The sequence below is a fragment of the Nipponia nippon genome, unplaced genomic scaffold (genome assembly GCF_047370975.1).
Source record: "Nipponia nippon isolate SJK-2023a ecotype South Korea unplaced genomic scaffold, ASM4737097v1 scaffold_9, whole genome shotgun sequence".
Lineage (NCBI taxonomy): Eukaryota > Metazoa > Chordata > Aves > Pelecaniformes > Threskiornithidae > Nipponia > Nipponia nippon.
Window position 1 is genome coordinate 19955316 of NW_028262413.1, and position 17143 is coordinate 19972458.

The 17143-nt window shown below is 39.8% G+C and overlaps 1 protein-coding gene across 11 annotated transcripts in view; it reads right to left on the reverse strand.

The window, feature by feature from the left end:
- The window catches only part of DCAF1 (DDB1 and CUL4 associated factor 1), a 59414-nt gene that overhangs the window by 35119 nt on the left and 7152 nt on the right, over positions 1–17143 (reverse strand). For all 11 annotated transcript variants that reach the window (XM_087744510.1, XM_087744502.1, XM_087744504.1 and 8 more), the window contains 10 exons: positions 13951–14027; positions 13140–13213; positions 12045–12158; positions 9768–9905; positions 8270–8773; positions 6921–7022; positions 5559–5717; positions 2883–3062; positions 1793–2002; positions 645–814 (listed from right to left, as the gene is read on the reverse strand). In XM_087744510.1, the coding sequence (XP_087600636.1) occupies positions 645–814; positions 1793–2002; positions 2883–3062; positions 5559–5717; positions 6921–7022; positions 8270–8773; positions 9768–9905; positions 12045–12158; positions 13140–13213; positions 13951–14027 (1728 nt within the window). The remainder of the gene's footprint in view (positions 1–644; positions 815–1792; positions 2003–2882; positions 3063–5558; positions 5718–6920; positions 7023–8269; positions 8774–9767; positions 9906–12044; positions 12159–13139; positions 13214–13950; positions 14028–17143) is intronic.

The following is a 17143-nucleotide window of genomic DNA, read 5'->3' on the forward strand; positions in this document are numbered from 1 at the left end:
TTAACAGCTGGTGGTGTATCATCTAGGGACATGAACCTGAGCAATGCACAGTAACAACCTTCAGTCTTTTTACTCTCTCAAATGCTGGCTTATTGCATATTCACACAACTCCTTTGCACAGTTATATCTGCTCAGTAAACTTCAAATACCAACAAATCAACAAAGTGATATGCAGTGTCCTCTCTCTCAGGTCAGCTAAACTTACTACATCCAAACAGATATTCCAACTCTTTCCAGGATTAAGATACATCTTGATTTTAACCTCTACTTTGAAGGTTTTCTAGCCTTTCTCTAACAAAAAGGTAAAGACATTTTTAAACAGGTAGAAAGTGGCACAGAATTGTGATTAAGCTCTACAATGATGCCGATTTCTCTGAAATCAAAGGCCTGATGCATTTTGGCTCTTCAGAAATCTCATTACATCCCTCTCTCTACCTTAAAGATTTTAGTCCTGCTTTCCACAGTGTTAACTTTCACAAGCACTGTGCAGCCACAGCACAAGCCCTAAGAGCACTAATGAGTATGCGATCGTTTTAAATGTTTCTACCTCTCTATCAGAGAGGTAGAAAATCTAGAAATGTAACGTCCTGCCCAAGAGTCACAACTTACTGCACTAAAATACAGTACTACAGCAAGCAGCTCACCTTGCATAGTATGTCTTCCAGTTGCATGCTATTGAAATGAGCTGAAGCATGAGTTGGACACAAGACAATTTGAGAAAAACCTCTGCTGGCTCCCAGTAGAGCTGTGCTGGACCATACTCAATCAGGAACTCCATCATCTCTACAATCTGCTCATGAGTATACGAACAGGCCTGCAGGGAAGTGAGTTGGAAGCATTAAAAAGATCACAAACTTGGACATTAAGTCCCCCACTGCTGGGATTTAACTGAAAACTGCATCCACAAAGATTAGACTACCACTGTTCCTTGCAGATAAAGTATTTACTTTCTGTTTTATTCCCCAAATATAAAAGTATACAGCAGTTGTCGCTATAATATACAATAATAAGCCTAAGAATAATATCCTTTAAGTTTCTTTGCAGTCCTAGAAGGCTTAGGCCAATTTAAGAAAAGTTACATTAATTTAAAATTCTGCTCTGCTTTTACGCTACTAATCTAGTAGTTACTACACCATAATTCAAAATAAATTTATGCTAAAGTATTAAAAAAGATTGCAAAAAAATATTCAATTACAGTTTTTAAGTTCTGACTACAAAACATAAAGAAAAAAGGAAATTCCTAACACACTTGCTTTTCAATTTTTTTTTTTTTAAATTACACAAGGCAGCAACAGCTTATACACATTTCTCTAGTTACTGAAAGTGATTTTTCCAGAAGAAAAAAAACCCCGTTTTCTTATTTCAGCTCTTCTAGAAAACCATCATAAATTAATCCAGAAACCACAGATGAATATGCTCCCTCAAAACAAGCAGCCATATAAAACTCAGTTTTATAAAAAAAAAATAAAAATAAAAAAAAATTTAAAATCACTTTGCAGGGAGAAAGTAGTAAACTTAAGTTTTTCAGAGATGGAAGGGTAAACACAGCAGATGAGCAGGAACCTTAATCAAACGTAGTTCAGATGAACCCCAAAGGCTCTTCTGTATTTTTCTATTGCAGCATCATTCCACAAGGCAGGAAAAAAAGTACAAATAAAAAAATCCCTATCCCTATAAACTGCACACTGCCTAGTTATTCCACTGGCTTCAAAGGACATCCACATATTACTGCAGCTTGGATTTGCTTGCAAAATGCAACAACCATGTTAAATGCTTGCAACATGCTGCTCACCTTGTAGGGGGGCTGCGGATGGACCAGAATGCCACCTTCAGTGCGCTGGAGTGACTGCTTCACCTGTTCGAGTTTGATAGCAAGGTGAGCCTCAAAGTATCTACGCAAGGCCATGCAGGTGTGTTTCCCAGTCTGGCGACTGGCAAAGATCTCATCATCACTCAAGAGGGCTCCTTGGTCTTCCAGGTTTAAGATTTCAAGCGTGCTTATCTTCAGAAAGAGGTTGGGTAGGGAAAAAACAGTTTCATCAGTTCACTCTTCAAAGGAAAAAAAAAAAAGCACCTACAATTCTCAGCTGCACTTGTACTAAACTCAAACAAACTTACTTTGCTATACAAGACACACAAGCACACTCTCTGAGAGCTGACGAAAGCTGTCTGAACAGAAAAGGCTATCTGCATGGATAAACAGTTAAGTCTAAAAAGAACCATTTCCCCTCCTTCACTATCTACGAAGAAAGAAATCCAGAAGTTACATCAATGCAGATCTGGAGGCAACGTTGTGCCTAATACTATTAGGCATTCTATTACACAACACACAGCGTGCTTACACCCTGCAGGGCTGATGTCCCTGAGCTAGTACCAACCCAAGCCATTAGGACTGCATAGCAATACCATGCAGACATACCAGCTTTTGTACAGGAACAGCATCATTTGTGCTCATAAGGCACCACGATTACCACAGCACAAACACAGCTGTACCTCTTCTGGAACAAGGCTGGATGTATCTGCATCTAAAAGGGTGCATGGCAATACCACACATGTGTGGAACAGCAAGAAAAGTTTTAACTACTGGTAAGTGACCACTGTGTAAGTGCTGCTTAACCCAAGAGTTGCATCAAAAAGCTCTCAAAAGGTAGCAAGGCTCTGGACAATGATCATAATAATAAGAAAGAGAATAAATATGAAGGGATCCACATCTGTTGCTTAGAAAACTCACCCCACCTCTCCATCTCCTGGGAATTTAGGAGGAAGGAAACCCAACAAGCAACAACAACAAAAAAAAGAACAGAATTCTCCACAGTTGCACTGTAAAGGGTGCAAAACCTGACATTAAAACCCTGTTCACCACATAAAACTAAAAGACTTACCAGGTTAACCAGACGTCGAAGGCCATCATGCCTGTCAAAGAGCTCCAGAACAGCACGGAAGGAGAAGCAAATGGAGAAGAACATGGTAGCATGGCAGCAGCCTGAGGCATGGGAGCACTCCATTAGCCATAAGGTGTAATTTACTACATCTGAAAGCACGTTATGGGGGTGCATGCACACCTAGAAAGCAAAAGAACATTCTTGAGAAGGACTTCAAATAGATTGCTGAAGAGAATTTGTCAAAGGAGAATGAGGGTTCTTTGAGGCGCAGACAGACAGAGGATAAATATCAGTTACTCCCAGCTTGACTTGGGACATCTGAGACATGAAATAAAAAGTCCCATTTCCAGACCAGTAAAAGAAAGCCCCAGTGAGACTAATGAAGGCCATGATGTGGCAACGTAGAACTAGCAATTGGTCCATTCCCAGACCTAAACACAATAAATGCAGCAGTCAATGTAGTATAATTCCAGAGAGTCCTTCTCCATGCCACTTCAAGCTATCCAAAGAATGCTTCGCTAGAGGCAGAGAAGGAAGAAAAGTTTCCACTGAAGAAACAAAAATTCTTCTCAGTGTAAGAGTATCATATGCTATGTTGAAGTTCTAGCAAACTCTGGAAGCACTGAAGTCTAGGGGAATTGCAAGGATCATCAAACGCAAATCTAGAGCTTGACTTTCTCTGGAAATAGACAACTGAGCTGGTCTTTTTTCTTTTCTCAGACCCTGCCTCTGAGATGTGCAGACCATGTGCTCAGAGCTGCATTTTTGCACACGTTTGTTAGCTCCTAATGATGAAGAACTTGGAACCCTCTGCCAGGGTCAGCGCCAAGAGGAGCAGCACAGGGAGCTAAAGCACTGGCACCAGCTGCTATATGCCAAGTTAGCAGATTTTTTCATATCTTCTGTTGGACATACTCAGAGAATACAGTGCTACCAGCTCCAGCCTTGCTTCCACCCCAAGACCTGAGGCTTGGCATGGACTAAGTGACAAAGGACTGCCCCTTGAAACTGGCTTCCTCTGAAATCCAAAGACAAGAGAGGAATGTACCACAGAAACCTGCTTTACCTGGTATCTGTACATATTGGGGATAACATCTGGCACATGACACAATGTCACTACAAAACAGTTGCATGGTTTTATGACATGGCCTGAGGATGTCAAGCAGAAGGAAACCTCATGCAGAACCCTATCACGGCTTTTGGTTTTCCTTTTGAACAACCATGCAAGCAGCAAGTGGAATCAGTGGGAAAAAAGAAAGGAAAAAAAGGGAGTGTAGAGAGTTTTCTCATTACAAAGTTCAGAGAAACACCAAAGCAGGTCATATGCAGCCAGGGTCCATCTTTCTGACATAATGGGCAAAAAGAAGCGGAAGGAACATTATGCCATGTCACCTTTCTTGCCCTCATAACAGAGAGGTAATACAGGGCACAGACAGCCCTGATCAACCGTGATTACCAAAGGGTTTTTGAACTCGCTCATACAAATGCCAGCAGAACACAAGTGCCAGCAGAATCCATACAGATACAGCCTTAAACAACCACTACCATTCCAGCCTCTACGTGCTCAGGAGTGTTAAGCATGTTAAATCACAACACACATTCAGACAGCATCAAAAACTAGGAAAGAATAAGCAGAAATGTACAGTTACTAGTTTAACTGCTTCCATTTTCAGCTTAAAAAAAAAAATTACTAGACAATGCCAGGGACAAGCCAGGAATCAAAAGCCATCACTCAAAGCAGAGCAGAGTTGGAAGGCTTAAGGTTACAACTTTGCAGCTGCTTTGAATGAATCTTAGAGCAGGATGCTTCCATATGCCAGTACGAATGCTCACAAGCTGAAAGTTCTCCTTTTTTTCTTAAGTAGTAGCAACTTTAGAATAAACAGGATCAGTTCCTAGATCTGGCTCAGCACACACATGCTGCTGCCAGTACAAAAAATAAAAAAGGAAATAGAATCACTGTGTAAAGTACCTGGGAAACTGAAGCTTGAGGGTGGACTGCCATATCAACCTGTCTGAAGGGATGCTTGCTGGAGGAACACTACTGAGCTGAGGGGAGGATTTAAGGATTTTTTTCTATGTTAAAATACGAGGTGAGGAACTTTACCTTCATTATCAGCTGCTTTAATATTTATAAGCTCACACCACAGAGAACCCTTAGTGTCATTTAATTTGATTTTCTGCACAGTGCAGACCAGACCTGCATTAGTCTTCTACCGCACTCACACCACCACAGAAGTTGTGCTGCTGTCTGGAATCTGACTGAGGTACTGTGTAACACTGAAGCTATCCACGCTGGGACTGTGCATGGAAAAAACAATCTCAGTCCGTTGGAACAGACAGGAAAGGAAAGACAAGTGAGAATGGAGAAGTTTCTCCTTTTTTTTGAGGGAAAGAGGGAATAATAGGATGGACAGGGTGATGGAAGTATTGAGACAATGCCAACAAGACAGAGGTCTTCAGTTAATTCCCCAGGAACTGAAATCCACACCCTTGAAACAAAACACTCAAATACGCCATTATTTATATACTTCCTATTGCCTCTGCAGATACCAAAGTCTTGTATATAAATTGGCTTTTTAGCTTAGGAGATGTTTATTCACTGTTTGGAACACAGGTAGATACACTACGAAACGACAGGAATCACTGCAGTTATATTAAAAGAACACCTCTTACCCTCTCCATGGCATCTTGATTGTAAGACAAATAATATAAGCACATGGAAACCCCTGTTGCTGCCATGGAAGGACGAGGAATCTCCAGCAACTTTTGCACTCCTCCATGAGCAACAAACTCCGTTGCAAACTTGTTGTGCAGCAGCAATGATGCCAAGTGCTAAGGAAGGATAAAAGCAGATTAGCCCGGAATTCTTCAAACTGTCATCAAGTCCATCCCCTGCCCCACAGAAAAACAGATGGCAGAAAAAACAAGCACTCCATTCTTTGTTCACCTTATTTCCTCCTCCCATTATGTTTAACTGCAGAATGTAGTATTTATCCCAATGACAAAAGGAAAAAAGGCATTATCACTTTGTTTTACACATCTTTCAAAAGAAATACAAGCAGAGCAACTGAGAAATTATCCAATAGGCCACATTAAGTCTTCCTATTCTTTTCATATTAACATTTTCTATTATCACTAAGAAATATTTAAATTTGCATTCAAACTTTGTATATGCCATATTGCTGGCAAGAAGAATTTTACAAAATTAAGTTTAAAGACTATTGTTAAAACTGAAATCTGCAGCTGCACTGAAGTTTACTACACTTTATTTTTCTGTATTACCAACACCTTAAGAGGCAAGTAAGAATCATTGTAAACCCCACCCCACTCCCAAATGAGGTAACCTACACCTTTCGTAGGAACACTGCTCCTCGGAAATAAATTCTCAGACAAATGACAATGAAACTGAGGGAAAGATGACACTGGAGAACCAGAGGCAGAAAAGTTACTGTGAAAAAGGGAAAGAACGCACAGAAAAATAGAACTTGTGCTACTGCACTGCAGGTTTGGCTTGAACAAACTTATTTTGTGTGGTTTTGTGCCTTGGGGAGGTAACCTAAAGACTACTCACACAAAGCTATTGTATTTCAAACATTAAGCTCAGAGATATCATGCTGGGGCATCTGGGAGTAAGATGCTTATGCTTCTTACCCCTCACAAATGTCCCTTGAGAGGACAGGCAGTGGAACAACTCAGGAATGCCATCTAAGGGCAGCAGACACACAAACATTTGACAGAAAGAGGAATTTTTACCATCTTCAGATAGGCAGATGGCAGGTGAAATTAATGGCGCTTCCTGCACAATTAAGATCTTTTTATCCCCTCCCCCCTTCCTTTTTTTCAATACTTGAGAGTTATAAAAACAAAACTGCAATACATTCAAGTTGAGTGAAAGCCAATTCCAATCCCAGGGAATGCTGCAAGATACGCAGGCCTAAAGAAGGTCAGCATTTGCCTTTGACACATGCAGCAGACACATATTCAATGCTTTTACAATGTTTATGTTACATTTTATGCATTATGAAAGTAATTTACCTTAAGGGCTTCAAAAGTAAGCAGCACATCGTTGGTTCGCTTCAAATCAATGTAGTACATCATCAGCTCCCTTGATCCCAGTTGCATAAAGATGGGTAGTAGCTGAGGAAAATGAAAGTGGGAGACTAGCTGAATGTTTCATGGGAAATACAAGGTCTGTTTTGGTTTTTACTCTCTCAAACCCCCAATTTTCCCCTATTGGCAGATACCTGTTATGAGAGGTCAGTGGTAACCAGCTCCATCCATAGGAAGCAATAAAGGTTAACAGACCTCTTGTAATACATCTGCTGACTGCAGCAAGGTGCATGACAGCTGCCACACGGAAATCTTAAGACTCTCCTTCAAGTGCGGCTATGGCAAGTCCACACAGATACCACCCTGGCGATAGGTTCCACTTTCCATCTGTGCAAAGACAACTACCCAACAACTGAACAGAAAAAACAGGAGAGCAGGGCAACAAACCAAAACCCTTTGCATAATTCTTTGTGTAACAGCTTTATAGTATTAATTCCTATTTTTATATCCTATTATTGCTGGCATGTGAAGTGATCCAGTCAGCATGCAGGGTATTAGGGGGATAATGGTTTCTTTGGCTCTCACAGAAGCAAGGCACACATGTGCACACACACATAACATATATCCAAAGCAAAACTGTGTTGCTTTGTTCTATTTCAAATTAAGTTAAACCACCTAAAAAAAGATTAGACAGAGATACAGGTGGCCTGCAGACCTATGCTGACTTGAGTTTTATGGTTTTTAAAAAAAAAAAAAAAAAAAAAGGGGGGGGGGGGGAAGGAAACATACTTTGGTAAATCTCACACTGCCGAACTACTTTGTCCATGTAAGTAACACAAGCTCTCAAAAGCATCTGCATAACACGGGCACTGCCATTTCTCATCAGAACTACAGCAGAGGTTACACAAACCACTTCAGTTAGAATTTCAAGTTCATTATTTCCTCAGACTTTTAATTGCGGGAGTCTATCGCATCCCCCAGAGGAAACAGGAAAAATGTCTGTATTTCAAACAAAGTGACTTGCCCTGTGTCATGTAAACAATCACCAAATTTAACAGAAACTACGAATAAAATTCCTAGTCCCGTGCTCCAACTACTAGACCACACACCTGCTAGGTTCAGGTTTGACTATTACCTACTAGGTAATACTCAAACTAATGACTTCATCAATTTGAAAGTCATCAACAACTCAAGAAAGGTTACTAATCTTAATCATATCAGGAAACATCAGAGAGTGATATAACAGTTCTGCAAATTTTTCCCCACAATACCACTCATGGTTTTGTCAGGAGAATTCAAGCACAGAGTGCTTCCTCCCACCTTCATATGCTCACCTCTTGGTACTCCCCTAAGGGAGTCAGGTACTGAAGAATGAGCCTCTGCTCTATGGCAGGAGTCAAAGGGTAAAGTGTGTAATTAGTGCCAATCACCCACGGGGACATTTCTGACCAGCTGCTGTTGGACAGTTCAACAAACATCCGCTCTGGTTCTGAAGCGGAGAAGCCCAGCTTTTGCTTGGCCTTACGGAAGCCATCTCTTTCATGCTGTTTCCCTGATTTGCTTTTTCTCAGTCCCCCATCATCTAGCTTTGTAGCAGAGTTTACTCTGCTACTGGTCTTGTGACTTGAATCAAGATGAAAGGAGATCTCCATATCCCCAGGAACTTCCTCTTGCTCTCCATCTACTGCCATCTCCCCATAATCCATATCCACAGCCTCTTCATCTAGAGGCAGCAGAGGATCTGATGGCACTTTGCGAGGACTGGGACGCTTGTTTTCTTGTTTTGTAGTCATTTCAGTAACCTGTAACTCTCGTAGCCGTCGAAGCACCAAAGCCACCTGTTTCAGAAAAGAAGAATGCATGAGAACACACTTCCTGCTTTGGTCATGCATCTCACACTGACCATATTTTTTGCTCTTATCATATAACCAACTTCACAGCATTAAGTGTCAAGCATGCTGTGGTGTACACTTGCGCAGAGAATTAATGATTTCAAAATGAATAAGAACACCCCAATCCTTTTTGCTACAGCTACTTTCATTCTAAAATATCAGCACCTGGTCTCCTGAATGAGAAAGAAGTGGCTTAAAAGCCATTAAGAGATGAGCTATGTTCATGCTAACAGAACCACATACCACCTTCCACTATTCTTCCATCATCTCTACCTAGCCTAGAATAAAGGCAACATTCCCTTTCAAAGCAGCAGCTCTGGTAAATTGCAGTTCCACAAAACCTAAGGCCACGCATTTACTTTTAAAGGCCTTATCTGTGCAAGAATGAGAGTTCACCTATGCTTCAACACACTGTACACCATCCTCGGAGACAAATTTGCCTATCCTACCTTCTTCCAAAAGTCATCTCAATTGCTGATAAATATCATACAGAATCTACACTAAACTGGTGAAAGGTTTACAATAGAAGTTTATGCAATTTCATATTAAGTTGTCCCCATGCCAATTTACCTTTCATTTTAAAATCTCTGTCCAGTATGTAAGTAACAACATACAATAGTTACAGATGTAAAGCTTCTGAAAATTTTTCTTTAAGAGAGCTATGAGCATAAGTCCCATTAAAAAGTATAGTATTTGCCTTCTTAAGTTTCCATTGGCATTTTTAACACAACTGGTATAACAGAATAATCAGGCCACAGCCTGAGCAAATGCATGGTCAGGAAAGGATGGAAAGCATGAGCTACTGGCTCTTCCAGATACTATTATAACCACTGTAAGACCCATATATTAACTCATGAATGTGAGCTCCCCACAAATAAAGAAAAAAAAGAGGTAAAGGTATCTGCCCTCTAAAAAAGGAAAGTGATCAAGAAATCATTACCAGTTGTGAGTTCTCATCCCGGTAATTTGCAGCAATATCTTGGTTTTCCATAGCTCCTCCTAATAGCCCCGTTGCATATGTCCTTAGCGGCTGATCAGCCTCTCGCGCCCACTTAAAGAGATTTTCAACTATGCCTTCCTAGAATGAAGAAAATAAGAAAGCAATTCTAACAGTTATATTTCATTTTTAACTTCTCAGTCTCAGTGAAAGCACCTGTCGGTAACAATTCTCCCTATCTCTAGTAATGAGCAGGCTAGATTTCCTACCAATTATGTAATGAATCAAGATTTAAAACTATCTGAAGGGGGGGGAGGGGGCAGGCAGGAATCTAACATTTTAAGCTGCATAAAACTATTCCCAGGCATCAGATATTTGGAATTAGGATTTGCACACCTGCAAAAATCTTCTGAAGTGGCCAGTCAACTTACTGCCTAGGAAGTAGCAAAACACTATAGGTATAAATTGGTTAGTCAAAACAAACAAGCCCAAAGCTCCTGTCAGTTTCACTAATATAAACCTCCAGCAATTTAGCAGATTTCAAAGAAGCTGTGTTGAACTTACACCAAGTAGAACGGAATTTGGCTAAACTTCTTATGTTTCACTAAAAGCTTACTAGGGCTAAATTGAAAAGTCACTTAAATAAGCCAGCTACCTGGTGCCAGAGGAACTCTTTACACTAATGACTACTCACCAACTAAAAGAACAATTCTCAACATAGTCAGAAAACCATAATGTTTGGAGAAGAGAGAAATGCATGCAAGTATACTAATCCGCACATATGAAAATCTTAATGTTAAATATGGTTAATATTTTTTAATAGTAAAAAAAAAAAAAAAAAAATCAGCAGTGTTTGAACACAGCCTGCCAGGCAACTTTTCTTAACACGGCCGGATAAGTGTTAATTAAAAATTAAAACAGTCAATTAAAAAGACAATTGTTCAGAATGAAAGGTTCAATTTTTCCTCTAAATCACTACTGAATTTTGAAACATCATAGAACAACACATCATTATCATGACAGGAATCTTGCACATAATTTGAATCATAGGTACAACACAATAAAAGATCAGTTAAAAGTAATAATGAATAGACACACATTTCAATGAGAACTCTCAGCTTACAGATTTTTAAAGAGTTGCCTGTTATATATTTAAAGAAAATTGCATTATTATTTAAATGCTCTTATGTCATTAAAAAAAAAAAAAAAAATCAATGAGATGTGAAATACCTTGGCCGCTAGAGGCCCCCTTTATGACCAGAGCAGTACCCTCTTCAAACAAATTTGTGAGCTATCCTAAAGCCTCCTACATACAGGAACCCAAAGTGTCATTACAGAACTCTATATACTCTCAAGTCAAAAGAAAAAAAAAGTCCTTACATGCAAAACTTAACTTAAACATTTAATTTAAATTTACAGATAGATTTAGTCTCTGAAAAAAAGCTATAACCTCCACAAATAGGGAAGCATTGTTTTGCTTTTAATTTTTTTTTTCAATCAAAGTCTCACAGCCTTAGCCTTCAGACAGATCACAAAGATCTCAAATTAAATTCAATCCTTCACAAAGGGAGCACATTATTCTTTCTTTTTATCATGCTTTAGAGTTCATACCCATATTTCCTATAGTAAAGAAACTTATTTGGAACTTTTATATAAAGCACTACCTGATTTCCAAACTTCAGAAAAATATTACATTAATTTTTACAGATGAGGAAACTGGGGCTCAGGAGTGAAACCAAACTTTCTCCTCACTTTCAGCCCTCTGTGCATTCCTTCAGAAAAACCACATTTGTCAACATACAGAAGTCAGATTCAGCTGTCCATCACAGTTTCAGATAATCCCCACAAAGCATGTGGATTCTAGACTGCTTAGTTAAAGTATGACTTGCTTATCACTTAGCTTTAATAATGCTATCGCTCTGCTGTAGCTGGAGATTACTGGGCAAGACTCCTACAGCAAGTCTTCACATTCTACACAGCCTGCTCCATTCACAGGCCTACGAAATAACAATTCAAAGTATAACATCTCCCAAAACATTACATTAAGTTCCAACTCCTGTTGGAATCATTCCAGTTATATCTTACAAGCTGCAAAATACCCAAGATTTGATCAGTTGAACAAGCCAACATCAAAAAAGCCCCAAACCATTAGTAAGATGAATAGATTATCTCCCAGCGACAGGATTTCAACATGGCCTTTTACTGGTTTCTCCTGTGGGAATAACTGTTGTAGTACATAATACACCAAGCTTAAAAACCAACCCTTAGTATAGATGATACCTTTTCCTGAAAGACAACAGCTGTTTCCAGTCCTGGCATGATATCCAGAAGAAGTCGGCACGCAGCAGTGTTTAATGGAGGTTCTCTGCTTGTCATCACATAAGCATTCACTAGCTAGAGAAGATCAGGAACAGCATTGATTTGAAATTCAACTCTGACCAAAACCAGTGCAGTGAAAGCCTTACAACTCCCACAGCAGCAAAACGATAAAGTAAGAAATGTCAGTACGTAAGCCCTGGATCTAAAGATGACTAGCCTTTAACCTGCTCCCTCCAGTGCCTCAGAAGTTGAAATTACTTCTCAGAGAAACAGAATTCCCCTCTGATCTGCTGTTCACTGACTAAATATCTATCTTGAACTGATTTGTAAAGACAAATGCCTAAAAAAAAATTACAGTTCATTAACAGTGTAAACATGAAAAGGTAATAGCTGAAAAAATTAACATAAAAATGCACATTTTTAATAGCATTTATGTTTTCTTATCGCTTGCAGTTTAAGACAGAAAGCTACATGCAAGCAATCTGTCAGAATCCTTACAGCAATGTGCACTGATACAGGTGCCTGCAGGGAGGTGAGAGTAACAAACATTCTAGCTATTAACTCATGTTAGAGTATAGCAAGGCAAGAGGAAAGCCAGACTCTTGCCTCTTAATCCTCTGCCTGAGTCTTCTAGAGCTGACATACTCCTCTGCTCCTACAAGCAGTCCAGCATTTCCAAGTAGTCGGAGACAAGGCACTGGAATTAGTGGTATTAATTTCCATTACAGAAGTTAATTATGCTTTTAAACTTGTATTAGAGGAGCTATGTTTTCTTCAGAGAGACTGATAAACCTTGAGAAGAACTAATTTAATTGTTACTAGACATATTCCAGCACTCCTGAACAGCTCATGAACGCCCTTTTCCTTGAGTCACTTTAACAGTGGCAAATGAATCGCACTTAAATCCATTTTAAAAAACACTGCTATGGAAGAGAGAGTCCCTACACCAGTAAAATAAATATTAAACAAGTACTGAGGTCAACCAGCACAGAGTAAACAAAAAAAACATAGGAAGGTGTCAGGAACTGACAGATAGAGTTCTCAGAGCAAACCTACCGCATTCATGAAATCATCATTCTTGAAAAGTATCCGCAATAAGTGACCAAGCATGCACTCTGGGTCCGCTCGACCTGTGGGAGAAACAGGAAAAGACTTATCTACCTACCTCAAGATGTCAAGGTTAATACTGAACTGTTATCTTCAAACTGATTGTGGAATACTCTAGTTAGCAGGACCTTTCTCAGAAGGAAAATTACAGAAGAAATCATATGAATTATTCACTGACTTAACATTTTTTCTAGTAGGCATTACCTCCTTAGAACTCCTACCAGTCAAAGCACAACACATTTTAGTGGTCCAATAGTATTGAACTGTCATTTTTGTAGACAGTGAAGATGCAGATGCCAAGCAAACTGTTCCAGTAAACTAGAAATAAGTCATCTCCAAAAAAAAAAAATCTAAGGATAACAAGATAAAAAGCATCAATGGCTGTATCTAAGTATTTTAAAGCACGGCACTTACTTAACAGCAAATTCAAGATAATCTGAAACAGACTGTCTTCTCTGTCCATCTAACACCTACTACTTCACCTTAACTGCAACTTGTTAACATGATCATACCCTTATGTCATGAATCAGCCTCTGAAACACTCTTCCAAAACTCTACTCAGGGCCTCAAAATCTTGCAGCAAACATCAGAACTGCTAGGTGTCAGCACTACAGAGCACAATTACCTACTGCAAAAGTAGTATCAGACCTTGATCAGCAGTGGGCACATTTAGGCTAAAAATTGCTTACTCTTAAATATGAATTACCAGGTATCCGTTGTGACAGAGTTGGTGCTGCCAAAACCATTCAGGACATCTTACCTGGGTGTCGGTCATCAAATGGGTCTGGATCCCCTTTGCGATACTCTTCAGTCTCCTTCTCAATCAGCTCAGACATTCTGCAGAAGGAATGACAACAAACGAGCAGAATTCACACTCCGTCTTCTCCTAGTACACAGCTCCTCACAATAGCCTATCTGTCAAAGTACTATAAAACAGCTCATCAACTTCCATTTGAACAGTATTCAGCGCCACCAGAGCATTTCAGACTGTTCACAACAGAAGGGTGAGAACAGAGACTTGCCTCTAATATCTCCCCCCCGCCCCCTGCTCCAAAACACACTGAACCCATATCAACATCCCAGTGATACACAAGCATGACACTCTGGAGGGGCCAATACCTTTTGTTTACTCATGATAGAGCCCTGGTGATGTTCTACAACACATACTGTAGAGAACTAGAGTAAATAAAGGGCCCGAGTAGTACTTCTCACCATCACATAGTCTTTCTTTTGCATTAGATTTAAGTCCTGAACAGGTGACTTAGTTCTCTGTCCTATTCAGTTTGTGCAGGGGCAGCCACTCAAACTGCCTACACAATTTTTTGTTATTTTTGCATATTAAATTTTAATAATATTGTGTAGCAATTAAAGTATTTAATAAAGTATTGTGTAATCTCTGTTCAGCTCATCCCACCAGCTCCATCGAAGCTCAACTTTTTAGCACGTGTCAATTACCGCAATGGATAAGACAAGGAAAAACTCAGCCAGCTGCCATAGACCTTCAAAATACATTAAATGCTCCTCCGTATCGGAAAAAAAATTGAAGGTTGTTTTGAAGTTATGCCTTCCCCTAAACTGAGAAGCGGCCTCAGCAGACACAAGAAATCCTATGCTCTAATTCATTCAGAATGAGCAGTAAGGGAATAAATTATTGTTTTTATTTGAACAAAATCAAGAAGAGGGAGATTATCTCATGCTCAAGCAATAAATAATTCCATAGTCATCCACTGTCTTTCTCCATGAAGTGTCACAGCAGAAATATATGCAGTTTGAGGTGAAATGAAGAACAGTATTCAAAAAACATTAGCAAATTAAATCTTATTTCCTTGGTATAAACCCTCATTCCCTCCCCTCTACTGAGGTCTAGAGTAGGGTGCAGAATCTATGGGCAGCACAGCATTTTAAAACAAGGTCTTAATACCTCGGGGTATTGATCTAGGCAGAGTTTATTATAGGGGAGGGAAAACTGCTGGAAGGCTGCAGCAATCCCTGGAAAAATATTTGTCTTTTGCAAGGCATTTCCCTTACAGAATGACACTGACTTCTGCTCCATTCCTGTTACTTTCCAGAAAATATCCTCTGTTCCCAGGGACAATTAGAGGCAAAAATGTACTTAGTTCTGCCTCTGTGAACTACACTGACTTGCCAGTATGACAGAGGATGATGCTATGAAGCCTGCCCAGATTGCAGGAACAGCAAATTAGCTTACCAGGAACGAGCAGAGAACTTTCCTGCTTGTCTCTGAACTGACAATTACCTTTCAGCAAACTGTTTATCCTGTGGGGTTTTAATATTTACTTTTAGTAAGCCTGAATGTGAAGAGATGCAAGTTGTGTCCCTTGCTAACAGGTGGCACAGCTTGAGCTCTCATGAATTTCTGGCAAAAGCAAGTTACTTAAATACTCCACTGCCAGCTCCTCATTTTTTTTTCCATGAGAGCTAATAGTTTGAGAGGTGCCTGCTGACAGACAACTGGGACAAATGGGGAGTTGAGAAGATGCACCCTAGACTTGTCAGGTCTTTTTAGGTGATAATCAGCATCTTGATTGTGTGCCAGAAAGGACTGACAAGCAAGCATGGAAAATGAGCATAACATTCTCCTCAGTCCATCCTGTTTAGGTAGGCAGCCAAACAGCATGCCAGCTGAAGCTGCCGAGGGGTTTCAGGGACAGCAATATTATCACAGCCTAGATGAAACAGGCACATGAATCACCAATTACAGGAGGTTTTTTTGAGACAATTAGTCACAATTGCTTGACCTAAATAAAAAAGCACTGCCTCTTTAAAATTGACTTTCAAAAACAAAAACAAGCAAGCAAACAAACGAGCTTGCTTATAATACCCTTCTTTTAACTAATGCATACAAAGGTGGTTTGTGAAGTGACTTGGATGAATCTATCTAGATCAACGGCTTTGTCAATTCTCAGCTGAAGCAACAGGAGAGTCAAATAACTAACAAAGCTCATTCCTGCCTCATAACATAGGCACATGGTACACAGGGCTTCAACAAAAAACAGTTCACAAAAACAGAACTTTTATTTAGGTTTTGAGATTTCCTTCATTCACTTGGCATTATATTGGTTCTCTAGCCACGTCAGAGTTTGCAGGCAAGATCTAGGTTTTACATGGGGGTAGGGGTTCTTTCCCTCCACTTCTGACTAATTTTTTTTCTCTTTACAACGGTCTTTGCAATCATCTTTGGAAAGTTAGTCAGATCCTCATTTTCACTTGCCACAAACTGAGCTCACCTTGGGGGTGCAGAAGGAAGGGGCAGTGGTATACATAAAAGTATGTAAAATTTGCAAGACTCCCATTGATCTAGATGGCATAATACAAAGCCACCCTAATATTGCTCTATGCCATCATTTGGCATTAATGACCAACCTGAGCCTTTACAATAGATTGCAACAGTGTAAGATGCTCTAGGATCCCACACCACAACATGCTTGGTTTGTGGAGATGAAGGATGATGTTGAGCTGCTGATTTATTCGCCTTATGAAAGAGGCTCTTGAGATGCAGTGAAGGATCTGACTCCCAGGATTTGCCAGAATGGTTGAACGCAACTTGCATCCAGACTATGAACTAATCCTCTTACAGGATCATTTCAATTTACCTTTTTTTGAAAACCATATATATTAAATATCTGTTGTTTGCTGACATGCTTTCCAAGCAATTTCTTCAATTCACACCTTCTGACACTCCAGAGTTTGTAAATCCAGAAAAATAGCTTATTTAGAAGTGACAATTCAGCTGTGGCCTATAAGCCACACTGTTGCTGTTCTTGTCCTATTACTGTTGAAACAGTCACTGCTGCACTCTCACATATGCTGCCTCAGCATCACATTTAACGGGTCCCCATCCACACAGAGGAGTTTTCTTCCATTTAGCTCAGAAGGCGGAAGGAAGCACAAAAACGTCACTCACCAACAAGCATGACCACAGCTTCCTCCAC